A 12,995-nucleotide genomic window follows, 5' to 3' on the forward strand; every position below is an offset into this window, starting at 1 on the left:
AATAATTTCACTGACATTATTTTGTTTTGCATCTCATTTTTTTACATATGATAATCACCAACAGAACCTACAGAAAAAATGTATTAAAGGCTTTAGCCCAGGCCAGTCTTCTTCACCCCTACTCACCCCTCCTGACACCTGTCCTTGTCACTGACACAATCAGGTTCCATTTGTGCACATGACACATGCTTTCAAGAACAGTATCATCAAGATCACAATGAGCTGTAGGATGTACAAATATGAAATGTCTTATGCACCACTTGGACTGAGTACACTTCCAGGGGAAGGGGTAGACTACTCACTGTGTATCTCTCTAGGCATGTGAGAGTGTTACTAAGAACTGGAAGGCAGGGAGAGGGGTGACAAGAGAGAGGAAACTGTGATCAGTTTGAAAAAAAAAATCCACTTAGAAAAGCTAGAAACCAGGCTGGGTTGTGTCTGAGAAAGGAGTGAGCAGGGCCAGGGATTGGGCTCAGAGAGGGGTGGGTATAAAAGTACTCACTGTACAACCTGCATCCCATGCTGGACCCCACATTAAAAAGCAAAGCAAAATCTAGGCTGTAGTGACAAGCATCTGTAACCACACAGTCCTATTGCAGAAAGGTGGGAGGCAGGGAGAGGACAATTACCACAAGCTCCCAGGCCAGTGAAACCGGAGTAGCTGTGCAACAGCAGAAACAGGGGACCTTGGAAGGTGACTGCTGCAAGCTGCCTCTGACCTTCACCTATGTGTGTGCGCACACACACACACACACACACACCAACACATACACACTTTTCACAAATGCAGTGAGGACCCCTGGTCAGAACTTTTGAAGAGCACCATCACATGAAAACTATAGTGAAGAAGTGATGCTTATGGCAGAAGCAGGCTCAGTCAGGTGCTTCCCGTCTAATCACAGAAATTCTGGAACAGCCTGGACACATAGCAAGATCTGCCTCAAAAGGGGAAAACCAGAAGGTGCCTAGTGTTACGGACCCTGAACTGTCCCGTGAGGCCCTGTGGCACACAGACTGCAGAGGACTAGGCCCAGCGCTAGACCAGACAATCTGCTTCTGGTGTTACCACATGCGATGTGGATGCAGCCAGCCTGTGGTCCTCACTCTGACTTAGAAGTTGTATGTCACTGAGAGGTATTCATTTCCTGCCCTCTACTATTGCTTCCTAATTTTTTCAAATGTCAGGAGACAGCTGTGATTTTATCATAAACCTTCCAGTGTTTACATCCGCCTGTCTTCCTGTCGTCTTATCTATCGTTGTTTACAATGGATGTTCTGCATGTTGGCTAAGACAACCATCTTGCTGGTACAGTGAATAATCATTCTGGGGAAATGAAACTATATGGTGGTGAGACATTACAGACGCTGTGAATACTTCACAATTATTGTGAGAAATATTTCATAGAAATCTATGGAGCTGATCCTTGGTATTAGTTAATGTGACCAGCAAAGTTAAGGACCAAGATTCCCACCAGGCACCTAGTCTAGGACCCAGTGTCTCAGTTATGACATCTGCTGATATGTATGACAGCTTAAGCAACCTGACACATGTGGAATATAACAGATTCTTTCTCTAAACTCTCTTAAATATATCTTCCAATATTTCTGAAGGCCTGTCTCTATATTTACTACATGCTGAGCGTTCAGAGTCATGCCCATTATTTGAAGTATGAAGAGTCTATACGAGGAGTCTGCAGATGATTAGTCAGTAGTCCCAGTACCAACCAGAGCTGGTATCTGGGGTGGGCAACTGTTCTGACAAGAACAGATCCAGAGGTCTGGTGTAGTGGTGCACACCTTTGATCCCAGCACTTGGGAGGCCAGCCTAGTCTATATAGTGAGTTCCAAGACAGCCAGGGTTATGTGGAGATAACCTGTCTCAAAAAACAAAAAACAAAGATGAACAGGAAAAGTATCCATGATTAGGTAAGGACAATTGCAGTCTCTTAAGGGGATACATATGGAGCAGGGCTTATTTTATTATCAACAAGACATTTTATTGGCCTTGTTTATTTGTTGTTGTTGGTTTTTTGTTTGTTTGTTGTTTGCTACAGTGTGTCAGCAAGTCCTGTGATATCTTATCTTCTAATTTCCCTACGTTTGTATGAAAATATTCTTACTTCAGGTTTTTATAGGATTCACACAGAAAAGAGGTGGATGCTCACGACTTCGAAGGACCAGCCACACACGGAGACATTTTTCCACGTTAATTATTGTATTGCTAGGCTTTCCTGGAACTGGTGACTCAAGCAACTTTTTGGCCTCTGCCGCCCAAGTGCGGGGACTACAGGGACACATCTCTCTGCTCCTCATCCCACCCCTAAGACAGGATAGGAAAACAGGAACACTCATCACCACAGGGACTACCAGTCTGATAATGCCCTGTGAGTCTGCGGCTTGCAGCTGTAGACCACCTCTGCTTCTGACCCACCTCTCCCACCCTTGACAACTGGACCATGTGTGATGCGCATACCTCCTGACCCCCCCATGGCTATAAGATCATGCTCTCAGACGCCAAGGCTGTCAGCCAGCTGCTGGGACAACATAGCTGGGTAATGGCTGAGTGGGATTTAACTCGAAAGCCTGTTGTTTTCGTATTTCACGTGTCTTCTTGGTATTTTAAACAAGGAAATACATTTATTATTACTATCCCATAATGACTGTGAACAATGCCTTTTACTATTAGCCATTACCAGGACTAGCTCCAAAGCAAGTCAGTGCTGCTCAATTATAATACCTTCCGTAGACTCAGGGTTCCACGGTGGCGGTCTTACCTGGTGCTCCTGTGTACATGATGGAAAAGACATTTATGGCTATAGTAGCAGCATAAAACAGAGGCAGTGCCTGGAGACCGTTTGGAACAGGGTCCTCCTGTGGGACAGTGAGGAAAGGGGAGGTCAGCAGGTGGGTGTCTGCCAGCAACACAGTCACCACAGCATGAGTCCTGCCCAAGCAGCGTCTACACAGAGAGTGCTAGAGTCACATGAGCTGACATCACACGAAGAGACAGAGAACTGTTTGGGAGGCTCATGTCTGAGGTCCCAAGCCCAATGTTTGGCCATGACTTCTTCTAAATCTATATAGTGCTTTCTTCTCCCGCTAAGATCGCCTTTGCACCTAAGAGTCTACTCTTGACAACCAGTTTTAGACTCTACCCTCTGAGGATTCTAGAGAGTCAAGCGACAGCCACCAGTTGCACTGATGGTATACTTTATATGACACTACAGCTAGACATGCTTTTAGCTATATTAAAAAATATAAAGCAGGGCTGGAGAGATGGCTCATCAGTTAAGAGCACTGGCTACTCTTCAAGAGGGCCTGGGTTTGATTCCTAGCCCCCACATGGTAGCTCATAACCATTTCTGACTCCAGTTCTAGGAGATCTAATGCCCTGTGTGGGCACCAGAAACAAATGTGCTACACAGACATACCTGTAGGCAAAGTACCCACAAACATTAAATTTAGGAAGAAAAAAATATATTTATTTCAGGGACAGCAAGATGGCTCAGGAGGTAAAGTACTGGATGTTCAGTAAGGATGCTCTGAGCTCAATCTCTAGGCCTCTTGGGAATGTAGAACGTAGGAGAGAATGGACTCCTGGAAGTTGTCCTCTGATCTCCACATGTATGCTCTGGAATGTGCCCTCCCCCCAACAATAATAATAAATCAGTTATATAAAGTAAGCATTTTTACATGTGCTATGATTATCAAACTCTTTTTATAAGGTACTTATATGTAAATATATAAGCTACTGAATGTTAAGAATTGTGGGATCTTTGTGTAATGGAATGTTTATTTGTAATTCTGGGCACTGGCTTATGACGACATTCTCTTATGTACACCCACAAGAATGGCACTCCATGTGTTTTGATGATGTTACATATGTCAAGTTATTAAAATGCTATTTTTAAAAGAGATTTACTTATTTTTACTTTATGGACACGGATGGGTGTTTTGCCTGCATGTATCTGTGTATCACAGGGATGCAGTGCCCATGCTGGCCAGAAGAGGGCGTTGGAACCCTGAGACTGGAGTTCCAGATGGTCTGGAGCTGTCATGTGGATGCTGGGAACTGAACTCAGATCTTCTGCAAGAACAGCAAGCACTCCTACCTGCTGAGCCAGCTCTCTAGCTTCTAAAAAGACTATTTTAAGCAGATCCATAAAACACGTTTGAAGGAATAATGCAGACTAGAAACGCGTCAAAGCTGTACTAGTGCACAGTTGCTACTTTAGTGACTCATCTCTCAAATATACCCTGATACGCTTGGGTGAACAGGTCACCTGTCAAGATCAAACGGAAAGGAGGTGCAGACCCTGAGGTGAGCTGCGTAGTGAGAGAAGGCGAAGACTACTTCAGAGATAGCCGTACTGCAGAAAGGAAGGATGCTGGCAGAGTAGCACGCTCAGTAAGATCTGGAGTGCCTCAAGCCTGCACCGGCACTGGGCCAGAGGCTTGTGCTGAAGGTAGTGAAGGCAAAGAATGTAAAAGAGGGACTCAAAAGGTTCCTGCTGTGTGCGAGCTCTGCCCAGACCAGGCAGGGAGGCATGAGAGGGGCAAACAAGAGAGCAAATAAAAGACTGAGCTGGAGGAGGGGGGTGACAAGCTAGCCTGCCACCTGAGACTTCCCATACAAAGAGCCCTGGCTGGACTGAAAACCAGAGGCCACACAGGTGCCTGTCACTGGCTTTAGAAAAAAGCATTATTTTCTTGAGAGCCATGGCTATCTAAGGACTCCTACCCAAGAGGGTAGACAGCCAGGAGACAGATGAGTCCCTGAGCCTGCTCTCCCTTTCCCCCTCCTGTTCTTCTCATCCTCCCTCCTACCTACCAGTTCCCATTTGTCACTCATCCAAAATCCAACATATTCTCTCCCTTTCCCTCTCTCTGACATTTTGTTTTTGTTGAGAACAAGGCATCCATACAAGTGAATAGGAAGGTTGAAGAGGAATGGGATGTTTTAAACATGCAGTCGGCAAGTCAGGGTAGTGGTGACAAAGCCTGGCTCAGCCTGTGGATGGTGGTGGCAGAAAAACTGAGCTCTCTGCATTGAAATTAGGTGTTAGGTCCATTTTGGAAGGAGTGGGGCTTGGGTGAAGGGAGGTGGAGTTGGCTTGGGTACGGTGCAGTGGGTGGGGCTGGGCTGGGATGAGCTGAGGTTGTGTGGCTGGGGTCGTGGGCTATGGTTGGATAGGGTTGTGGTGGCTGGGGTCAGGTGCGTTTGAGTGGTGGTTGGGGCAGTGGTCTGGGGTGGGGGGTGGTGTGTCTCGTATGCCAGGGAAGTGTTAACACCACAGGACTGTTGTAGCCTTATCTGTGGAGATTCTAAGAGGCCCATGAAGAGATAATTATTTTTTTTTAAATCATCTTTTAGAAAGAATTGATTTGAATCTTACCTCTTTTCAGAGATGTTCTGTTTTTTACAAACACACTTTTCAGGCCCAATAGATTTGTATCTGGTTTCTTTTAATGAACCCTCATGATAGTATGAATTATAGAGAGAATTCAGGAGGGAAAAGAAAGAAAGGCAAGGTGGTAGAGAGGGAGATAAGGAGGGAGGGAGAGAAGGAGGGGGGGAGAGGAGGAAGGAGGGAGAGGAGGAGGGAGGGAGAATCACAAGACACCAGAGATTCTGGATTCAGAACTTGCGTCTTACTGAACAGAGACCCCAGTGGTCTCCAGTGGAATTAGAGTCTGGTTCTGTTGGAGGTGCTCAGTGGCATTATATTCTTTTAACAAACTGTTAGCAAGTATCTTTAAAGGTAATAAGCACAAGAGAAGGCACTGGGATTAAGAGTGACTAAGGCACTCATGGTCTCCACCCTGACCAATCACAGTCACAGGGCAAGCAGGCAGAAGGGAAGCGATAACACACCACACACTACCAAGTGCAAAGAGAAAGCAGAACACTCCAGAGCAGAAAGGAGGACATTGCCAACTCTGTGACAGGAGAGGTGTTCTGGAAAATGACACCAGGAAGCTGGACAGGAGTGTTCTGGTTGAGGATACAGTCTAGGTAGAAGAAGTAGTACTGGCTAGTGAAGGCTGGTAGTCAAAATGTAAGCTAACTTGACGTGGCCAATCCTAGCCCAGAGAAAGAACGCTGAGACACGCTGATGACCAAGCTTGTGCTTATTCAAGAGGATGAACCTTCAATGGCTGACAGGAACACACAGAGGAAGGAAGGCATGTCCTTAATGTACTGAGTGAGCAGAACCAGCTCTTCTGTCTACACACACACACACACACACACACACCAAGTACACGCACACATATATAACACCTATGACAGACTTACAATGAGGCACAGGAAGAGATTTTTTTTTTGGTTTTTGAGACAGGCTTTCTCTGTGTAGCCCTGGCTGTCCTGGAACTAACTCTGTAGACCAGGCTGGCCTCGAACTCAGAAATCTGCCTGCCTCTGCCTCCCAAGTGCTGGGATTAAAGGCATGCGCCACCACTGCCTAGCTCAGGAAGAGGTAACTGTAACAGGGCTATCATGAGCATACACATGCATAGTCATGTGATTGTCTTTTCTCTCTCAAGGTGTCTTATTTATCATACTCGCCCTTCTTCCCCTAATGATGATGAGTGATGCCACTGTCCCCAGGTGAAGGCATGAAGTAAGGCAAATGATAAAGCACTGGGCTTCCACAGAAGGGTCAACAGAAGGTCAACAACATGGATGCTCTGGGCAGAGGAAAGGTCACACCCTGTGCTGGGTGCTGTGGAGGGTGTGATTTTATCACATTACTTGGGTGGAGGCAACATAAAACTTGCACATTTCTCATCTGTGTAACTCTCCACTTAGCATGTCAGACCACATCTGGCCACAGCAAAATGTGGAACTGTGACCAGGGAAGACAAGTGTGTAACACGCCTACTGAACATCGGCTTAAGGGCTGGTGAGATGGCTCAGTGGGTGTAAGTGTGACTGGGGAAGACAAGTGTGTAACATAATGTAGGTCTAAGGGCTGGTGAGCTGGCTCAGTGAGTCTAAGTGCTTTGTATGTGCCCTGACAACCCAAGTTCAACTCCTGGAAACCACACAGCAGTAGAGAGAACCAGCTTCACAAAATTGTTCTCTGACTTCCACACACGTGCATGCACATGTGTCCTCTGACCACACATGCGCGCGCGCGCGCGCGCGCACACACACACGTATAATAAATGAAATAAACTTAAACATGGTAGACTTTATAGCTTATCAAATATTCCAACAATCAACCAAGTGTCCAAGGATGAATCAACGAGCCAAAAATGTGATATGATACATGTATATGATATAGAATATCATAGATATATTACATAGATATATCATTATATTATACCTATATCATTACAATGTATCAATATTATAGATATTCATCTGTAAGAGGATCCCAGTAACACGGGTAGAGCTAGAGGACACTGTGTAACATGAAATAGGCTGGGCACAGAGAGGAAAGTGCTGCAGTGGGTTTATCTGCAGAGAGCAGGAAGATCCCCACAAAGGGGACAAAGAGGGGAAGAATGAAGACAGCAGGGGTAATGCCTACAAAACTACAGTTAGAGTTGGCTCCCACTGGGGTCCTGTATGTCCCCTAAAGGCACTAAGAGGAGATGAGAGAGCCTCAGAGAGGGGCACAGCAGGAGGACATTAGGCTGTGTGTGGGGGGCCCTGAAACCAGACAGGGTAGAGATGTACTGCAAGGGCCCAGGTGATGGTCCTCCTCTGCAGGATGGACTGGGCTACCGCTGCCTCAAGGCAAGAGAGACCAAAAAACTGTGAGTGGAAACCTTGGAAATCCTGGCCCGAGAGAACATTCTTCCTCGTAAGCTGTTTACTTTAGGTCTTTCCTCACAGTGATGGGGAAGCCATGAACACTTTTAATGGAACTCACTGTGTAGATCAGGCTAGCCTTGACCGCACATAAGTGTGCTGACCTCAATCTTCAGTGTGCTGGGATTAAAGGCTCGTGCCACCATGCCCAACAAATTTGATTTCAATGTTTTGGGTTTTATCTTTTTAGACAAAACGAATCTGTTTCCTTTTCTAAAAATCCTCTTAAATTAACCCAGTGTTTCTCCATTTATAAAAAAAAAAATGTAAAAGCACCTTGTCGGCTAGTTTTACATCAACTTGACACAAGCTATAGTCACCTGAGAGATGGGAACCCGTTGGATTGGGCTGTAGGCAAGCTTGTAAGGCATTTTCTTAACTAGTGACTGATGGGGGAGCGCCCAGCCCACTGTGGGCGGCACCATCCCTGGGCTGGTGGTCCTGCGTTCTGTAACAAAGCAGGCTGAGCAAGCCATGAGGAACAAGCCAGGAAGCAGCACCCTCCATGGCCTCTGCATCAGTTCCTGCCTCCATTCCTGCCCTGCTTGACTTCTATCCTGACTTCTCAATGATGGACTGGGACTGGGAGGTCTAAGTGTGATAAACCCTTTCTCCCAGTTGCTATGGTCACGGGGCCAACAGTGTCCATCAAAGCTGTAGTCACCCGATTACACTGAGTAAGAAGATTATACAGCTGGTTGTAATTATTGATTCAATTTCAAAATCTTAACGCTTATTTTATTATATTCTGTTTGACAACCAGGAAGTAATCACCTCTCATTTTTGAGATCTAAGCCTAATTTCTGAGATTGTGGGCTAATGAAGTAAATTATAGAGCCCAGCCAGAAGCACCATTTGTGTGCAAGGCCCTGTAGAGTCTCGGCCATTCCCTGAGCTTTTGACCCCTCCTGACAACCTGTGAATCAAACTCCAGGTGTGTCTTGGCAATGGAAATACAGTTCTCCCACCGACCTACTGTTACTAGCCTCTACTAAGTAGAACCAAAGTCAGCTCTAAAACAGAAACAAACGAAGGGGCCACTCACCTTTGTCAGGATGAACATTCTGATTAGTATGAAGAGCACACCAGACATGAAGCCAGAAAGAAGTGGGGATATAAACCAGGAGGCCACTGAACAATTAAAAAGAATACTCAGTGAATGTTAAGGTTTCCACTCATGTAGATTTAAGCAATACACCAAGAGGCAATATATACACATATTAACACCTATCATCAGAACTGTTTGTCCTGTGTCAGAGCTCAGGAATCCCTCACTCTCCTTGGGAACAAACACAGTTACATATAGCTGGTTACGGCTGCTGGGTTACTGAATTCCACCAAGAGATTACAGATTGGTTCCCACTAGGCAGCGATGGAAAGAACACTGCTTCACTCGGAGCCTCCCATGACCGTGAACACAGACGCTTGGACGGAAGGCTTTTCCTCATGTGGGCCCAGGCCTAGTCTTGCTCAGACCACTATGCTGATTTCAATGAGATACATTTCCTTTCTTGGCAAGAACAAATAAGATGCTGATTCTCACGGCTAGATGATGCTGTAATGTTCTGAAAGAGTGGCATTAAAACTGACAGGTGACAGTGACCTTGCTCCATTACTTATACAACCCAGATGTTAGAAAGCTTAACATCTGGAGGAAAAATATTATGAAAGTAACTCTTAATAAAACCTCCTCTAGCAAAGGTGAAGCATATTGGCCAAAGGTAAGACAGCCATTACCAATCTTGACGAGTTCCATCCACTGCACCCCTTTCGGGCCAATCGCCACGAGCGAGAAGCCGATGGTCGAGCCGACGATGCAGTGAGTCCCTGAGATGGGCAGTCTCAGGAAGGACGCGATCAGCTGCCAGACAGCGGAACCTACGGACGGAGAGATCAATTAAAACACCAGATACACAATGCAGCATCTCAGCTGCCCGACATGGGGACAGCATCTACACTATGTCCCTGAGTTTAATTTTCTATGAACTGTTTCCTTACAGAGTGCTAATCATGTTGTAGTCAGTCAAAGTGACTGACAGCTATCCTGTGGATGATGAGCTGTTCTGCTGTGAAGCCTGGCCACACCACGCAGGGAGTTAAAAGCCACCACACACAATAACAGTTTTAAAAGAGTTTATGGGGGGAACTTTTGTTCTTTCTTGTAGTCCATATGAGACAAGCTAGGGATCAACTGTGTCATATTGGTCTATGTGGGAGAGAGAAACATACTGTACTGCCCTTTGGTTTTGTCTCACATGTGGAAAATAACTGAGAAAGTTAACCTGAAGCTGGGTGTCTGCTCTCAGATTTTGCTTGCAATATGGGGAGCTCTGAGTCTGGTCTTGTGTTCTAGACTTGATGTTTTTCTAGGCTATAGTCATTGCAGACATTTTCATAAGCATATATGGTAGGGAGCACAGAGTACCAGCAGAGCAGGGAGCACAGAGTATCAGCTGGGTAGGGAGCACTGAGTATCAGCTGACCATGGAGCACAGAGTATCAGCTGAGCAGGGAACACAGAGTATCAGCTGGGCAGGGAGCACTGAGAGTATCTGTCAGCTGGGCAGGGAGCACTGAGTGTCAGCTGGGAGATATCCCTTTCAGCAGCAGTTGCTGAAAAGGGCAAACAGAACACAGGACAACAAAAGGGCTAGGCTGATAAAGTGGACTGTTAATCCCAAATGTTAACTCTGAAAATCAGCTTTCCTGGCAGCACCAGTGTCCTTAAGCACCCCCCTGGCCTTTTCTTCAAAGATATCTGAGTGACAGGAGAGTCATCTAAGGCCACATAGGTCCTTGCGTATGAGGCAAAGTGGACAGCTGCTTCGGCAAAGGCCAGGCATGCTGGCCTTTGAGCCAAGGTTGGGTGCAGCGCTATATACATCTCTGAAGTGTGTGTTGAGTGAAGAAAGAATCAGCTGTGTGCTACCATAAGGTGGCAAGTCTTCGGGGTATTGGACAGTTCCCTGGGCTCTACCTCTGTGTCCTGGGACAGCAGCAACTGGCTGACTTCCAGGTAAAGCCACAGTTAGGATCATGTTTCCTAGCCCTGACTGTAATGTAAGAGTGTTAACTTTATGGTTTTATAACGGTCCTATAAAGTTAACCTGGTGATGTAGGCGGATGCTCTGAACTCCCCCTGTCACACTTGCACTCCATTTCCCTCCTGAGAGCTGCCATCATTTTTCTTGCTGACTATAAATTACAGTGAGGTGAGAGTTGTAGGAAGAAGGAAAGACAGATGGACAGAGTGAAGGAGCAGCACGAGGCATGACTGCGTGAGGTCAGGCAGTGGGTGGGGGCCGCCTCACTTTCGGGAACTGCGGAAGGGTACAGGGTCATAGGCATGCCCAGAAGAAAACTGAAGAGAGACACTCTAACACGAGATAAAGACATCCTACAAAACAGAAAGGGACAGACTATGGGACCAAGATATCAAGTGAACAGGAGGAGATGGGAGGCAGGCTTCTCTGAGGTGCTAGGCAGTGTCTGAATGATTAAGGGGGGGGTTCACTGTGAGGGGGAGGCATGAGGAAGGGTATGTGCTGCGTGAAGACAGGAAGTGAAAGGGAGAAAGCTTGCCAGCTCTTAGTGACCTTCTTATGGTGGCATGAAGCAAGGCTTGCTGCCAGTGTGCGCACTGACAGGAGGGGATGCCAGACTGGAGTTCTCAGTCTGGAAGCTCTAGTGGCCTCGTATGCAGTGGGTTGATTTTCTATAGGGGCGAAACAGGAGTCTTTAAGGGTAACCCGTTTGAGAAGCTTAGGTAGCACTGACAGGGATTCTACTCGACCCTGACACAGGCCTTTAGACAGCACGGAGGCCCCGGTCTAGTTAGAACAGAACAGAGGGAAATGGATGAAGAGAATCAGGGAGAGGAGAGGAGACAGTGAGAGAGGAGGGAGACCTTGGAGGTGCAATCAGCGGAGCACAGGACAGTGAGGGGTCAGGATCCCAAGAGGATCAGTAATCGTGACGCTGACATCTTAAATTCACATGAATCCCACTCGTACAGAATTCAGTTTTTGAATTCTAGACAAGTCATACAAATTCCCAGCCAAACGAGCTTTGAAATTCATCTAACCACAAACCGAAAAGGAAACAGCAGCTACAACCGCCACCCCCAAACAAAACCAGAGAGGAGAGAAACCGAAGCAACTGTGTTATTCAGACAGACCCTCAAATTGCCTTGGTAAACCCAAATTCTAGTTGAGATTAAAACAAAACAAAACAAAAGAAGACCCAAAAAACCAAACAAAACCTTTTACTCTTTGAATAAGGAGCCAAAGGCCGAGGATGGAAAAGTGGAAACTGGACAGCTACACTGTCCCAGACCAACGGAGGGACTCCACACTCTGCCAAGAGTGTTCTCAGTGTGGGGGCCCAGAGGGCCTCTTAGAGAAGCAGAGCCTCACCCCCTCAGGCTCCACAGAAGGAAGAGACTGAGGCCTCAGTTTGTCAGGGTATCTTTATTTCTCCCATAGTTTGAACAGCTCCTTCTCACAATACCTTAAAGCAGTGGGTCTCAGCCTTCCTAATGGCTTCAGCCCTTTAACACAGTTCCTCATGCTGTGGTGACCCCCAACCATAGAAGTATTTCCTAGCTACTTCATAACTGTAGTTTTGTAACTGTTATGAATCATAATGTAAGTGCCTGTATTTCTCAGTGGTCTTAGGTGACCTCCACAAATGGACTGTTTCAGTCCCAAAGGGGTCAAGACCCACAGACTAAAAACTACTGCCTTAATGAGGACATTTTCAATTTTATTTGATGATGATAAAATTATAGATTAAAATGTAAAACTGCAAACGGTAAATTAATCAATCTTTTGTCCCTGGTACCGGAGAATGCCAGGGTCTTGTGCATGCTAGGAAGAGGTCCTGCTGTTGACCCACATGCCCAGTTCCCGACATACACACCATTATTTTTTGTAGCACTAGAGGTTGCCCTCAGGGCCTCATGCATGCTAGGCAAGCAGCCTAGTCCAGAGGAGCACCTAACCCCTAAATATTGCCTTACAACATCAACATTTTTGAGATACTTAATCATACATGACAAAAAATCATTAGAAAAAATATAAATCAACTTTCAAGGTTGGTTATAGGTAAAAATTTAAAACAGTGATATATTAAAGAATATGTATACTCTTTAATAACTTTAACATATCCCTAA

General features: G+C 46.0%; 1 protein-coding gene across 2 annotated transcripts in view; it reads right to left on the reverse strand.

Annotated features, from left to right (window-relative positions):
• The window catches only part of Slc20a2 (solute carrier family 20 member 2), an 80,304-nt gene that overhangs the window by 15,162 nt on the left and 52,147 nt on the right, over window positions 1-12,995 (reverse strand). For both annotated transcript variants that reach the window (XM_028782873.1, XM_028782874.1), the window contains 3 exons: window positions 9,560-9,700; window positions 8,868-8,953; window positions 2,775-2,871 (listed from right to left, as the gene is read on the reverse strand). In XM_028782873.1, the coding sequence (XP_028638706.1) occupies window positions 2,775-2,871; window positions 8,868-8,953; window positions 9,560-9,700 (324 nt within the window). The remainder of the gene's footprint in view (window positions 1-2,774; window positions 2,872-8,867; window positions 8,954-9,559; window positions 9,701-12,995) is intronic.

The sequence above is a fragment of the Grammomys surdaster genome, unplaced genomic scaffold (assembly GCF_004785775.1).
Source record: "Grammomys surdaster isolate TR1022 unplaced genomic scaffold, NIH_TR_1.0 919, whole genome shotgun sequence".
Lineage (NCBI taxonomy): Eukaryota > Metazoa > Chordata > Mammalia > Rodentia > Muridae > Grammomys > Grammomys surdaster.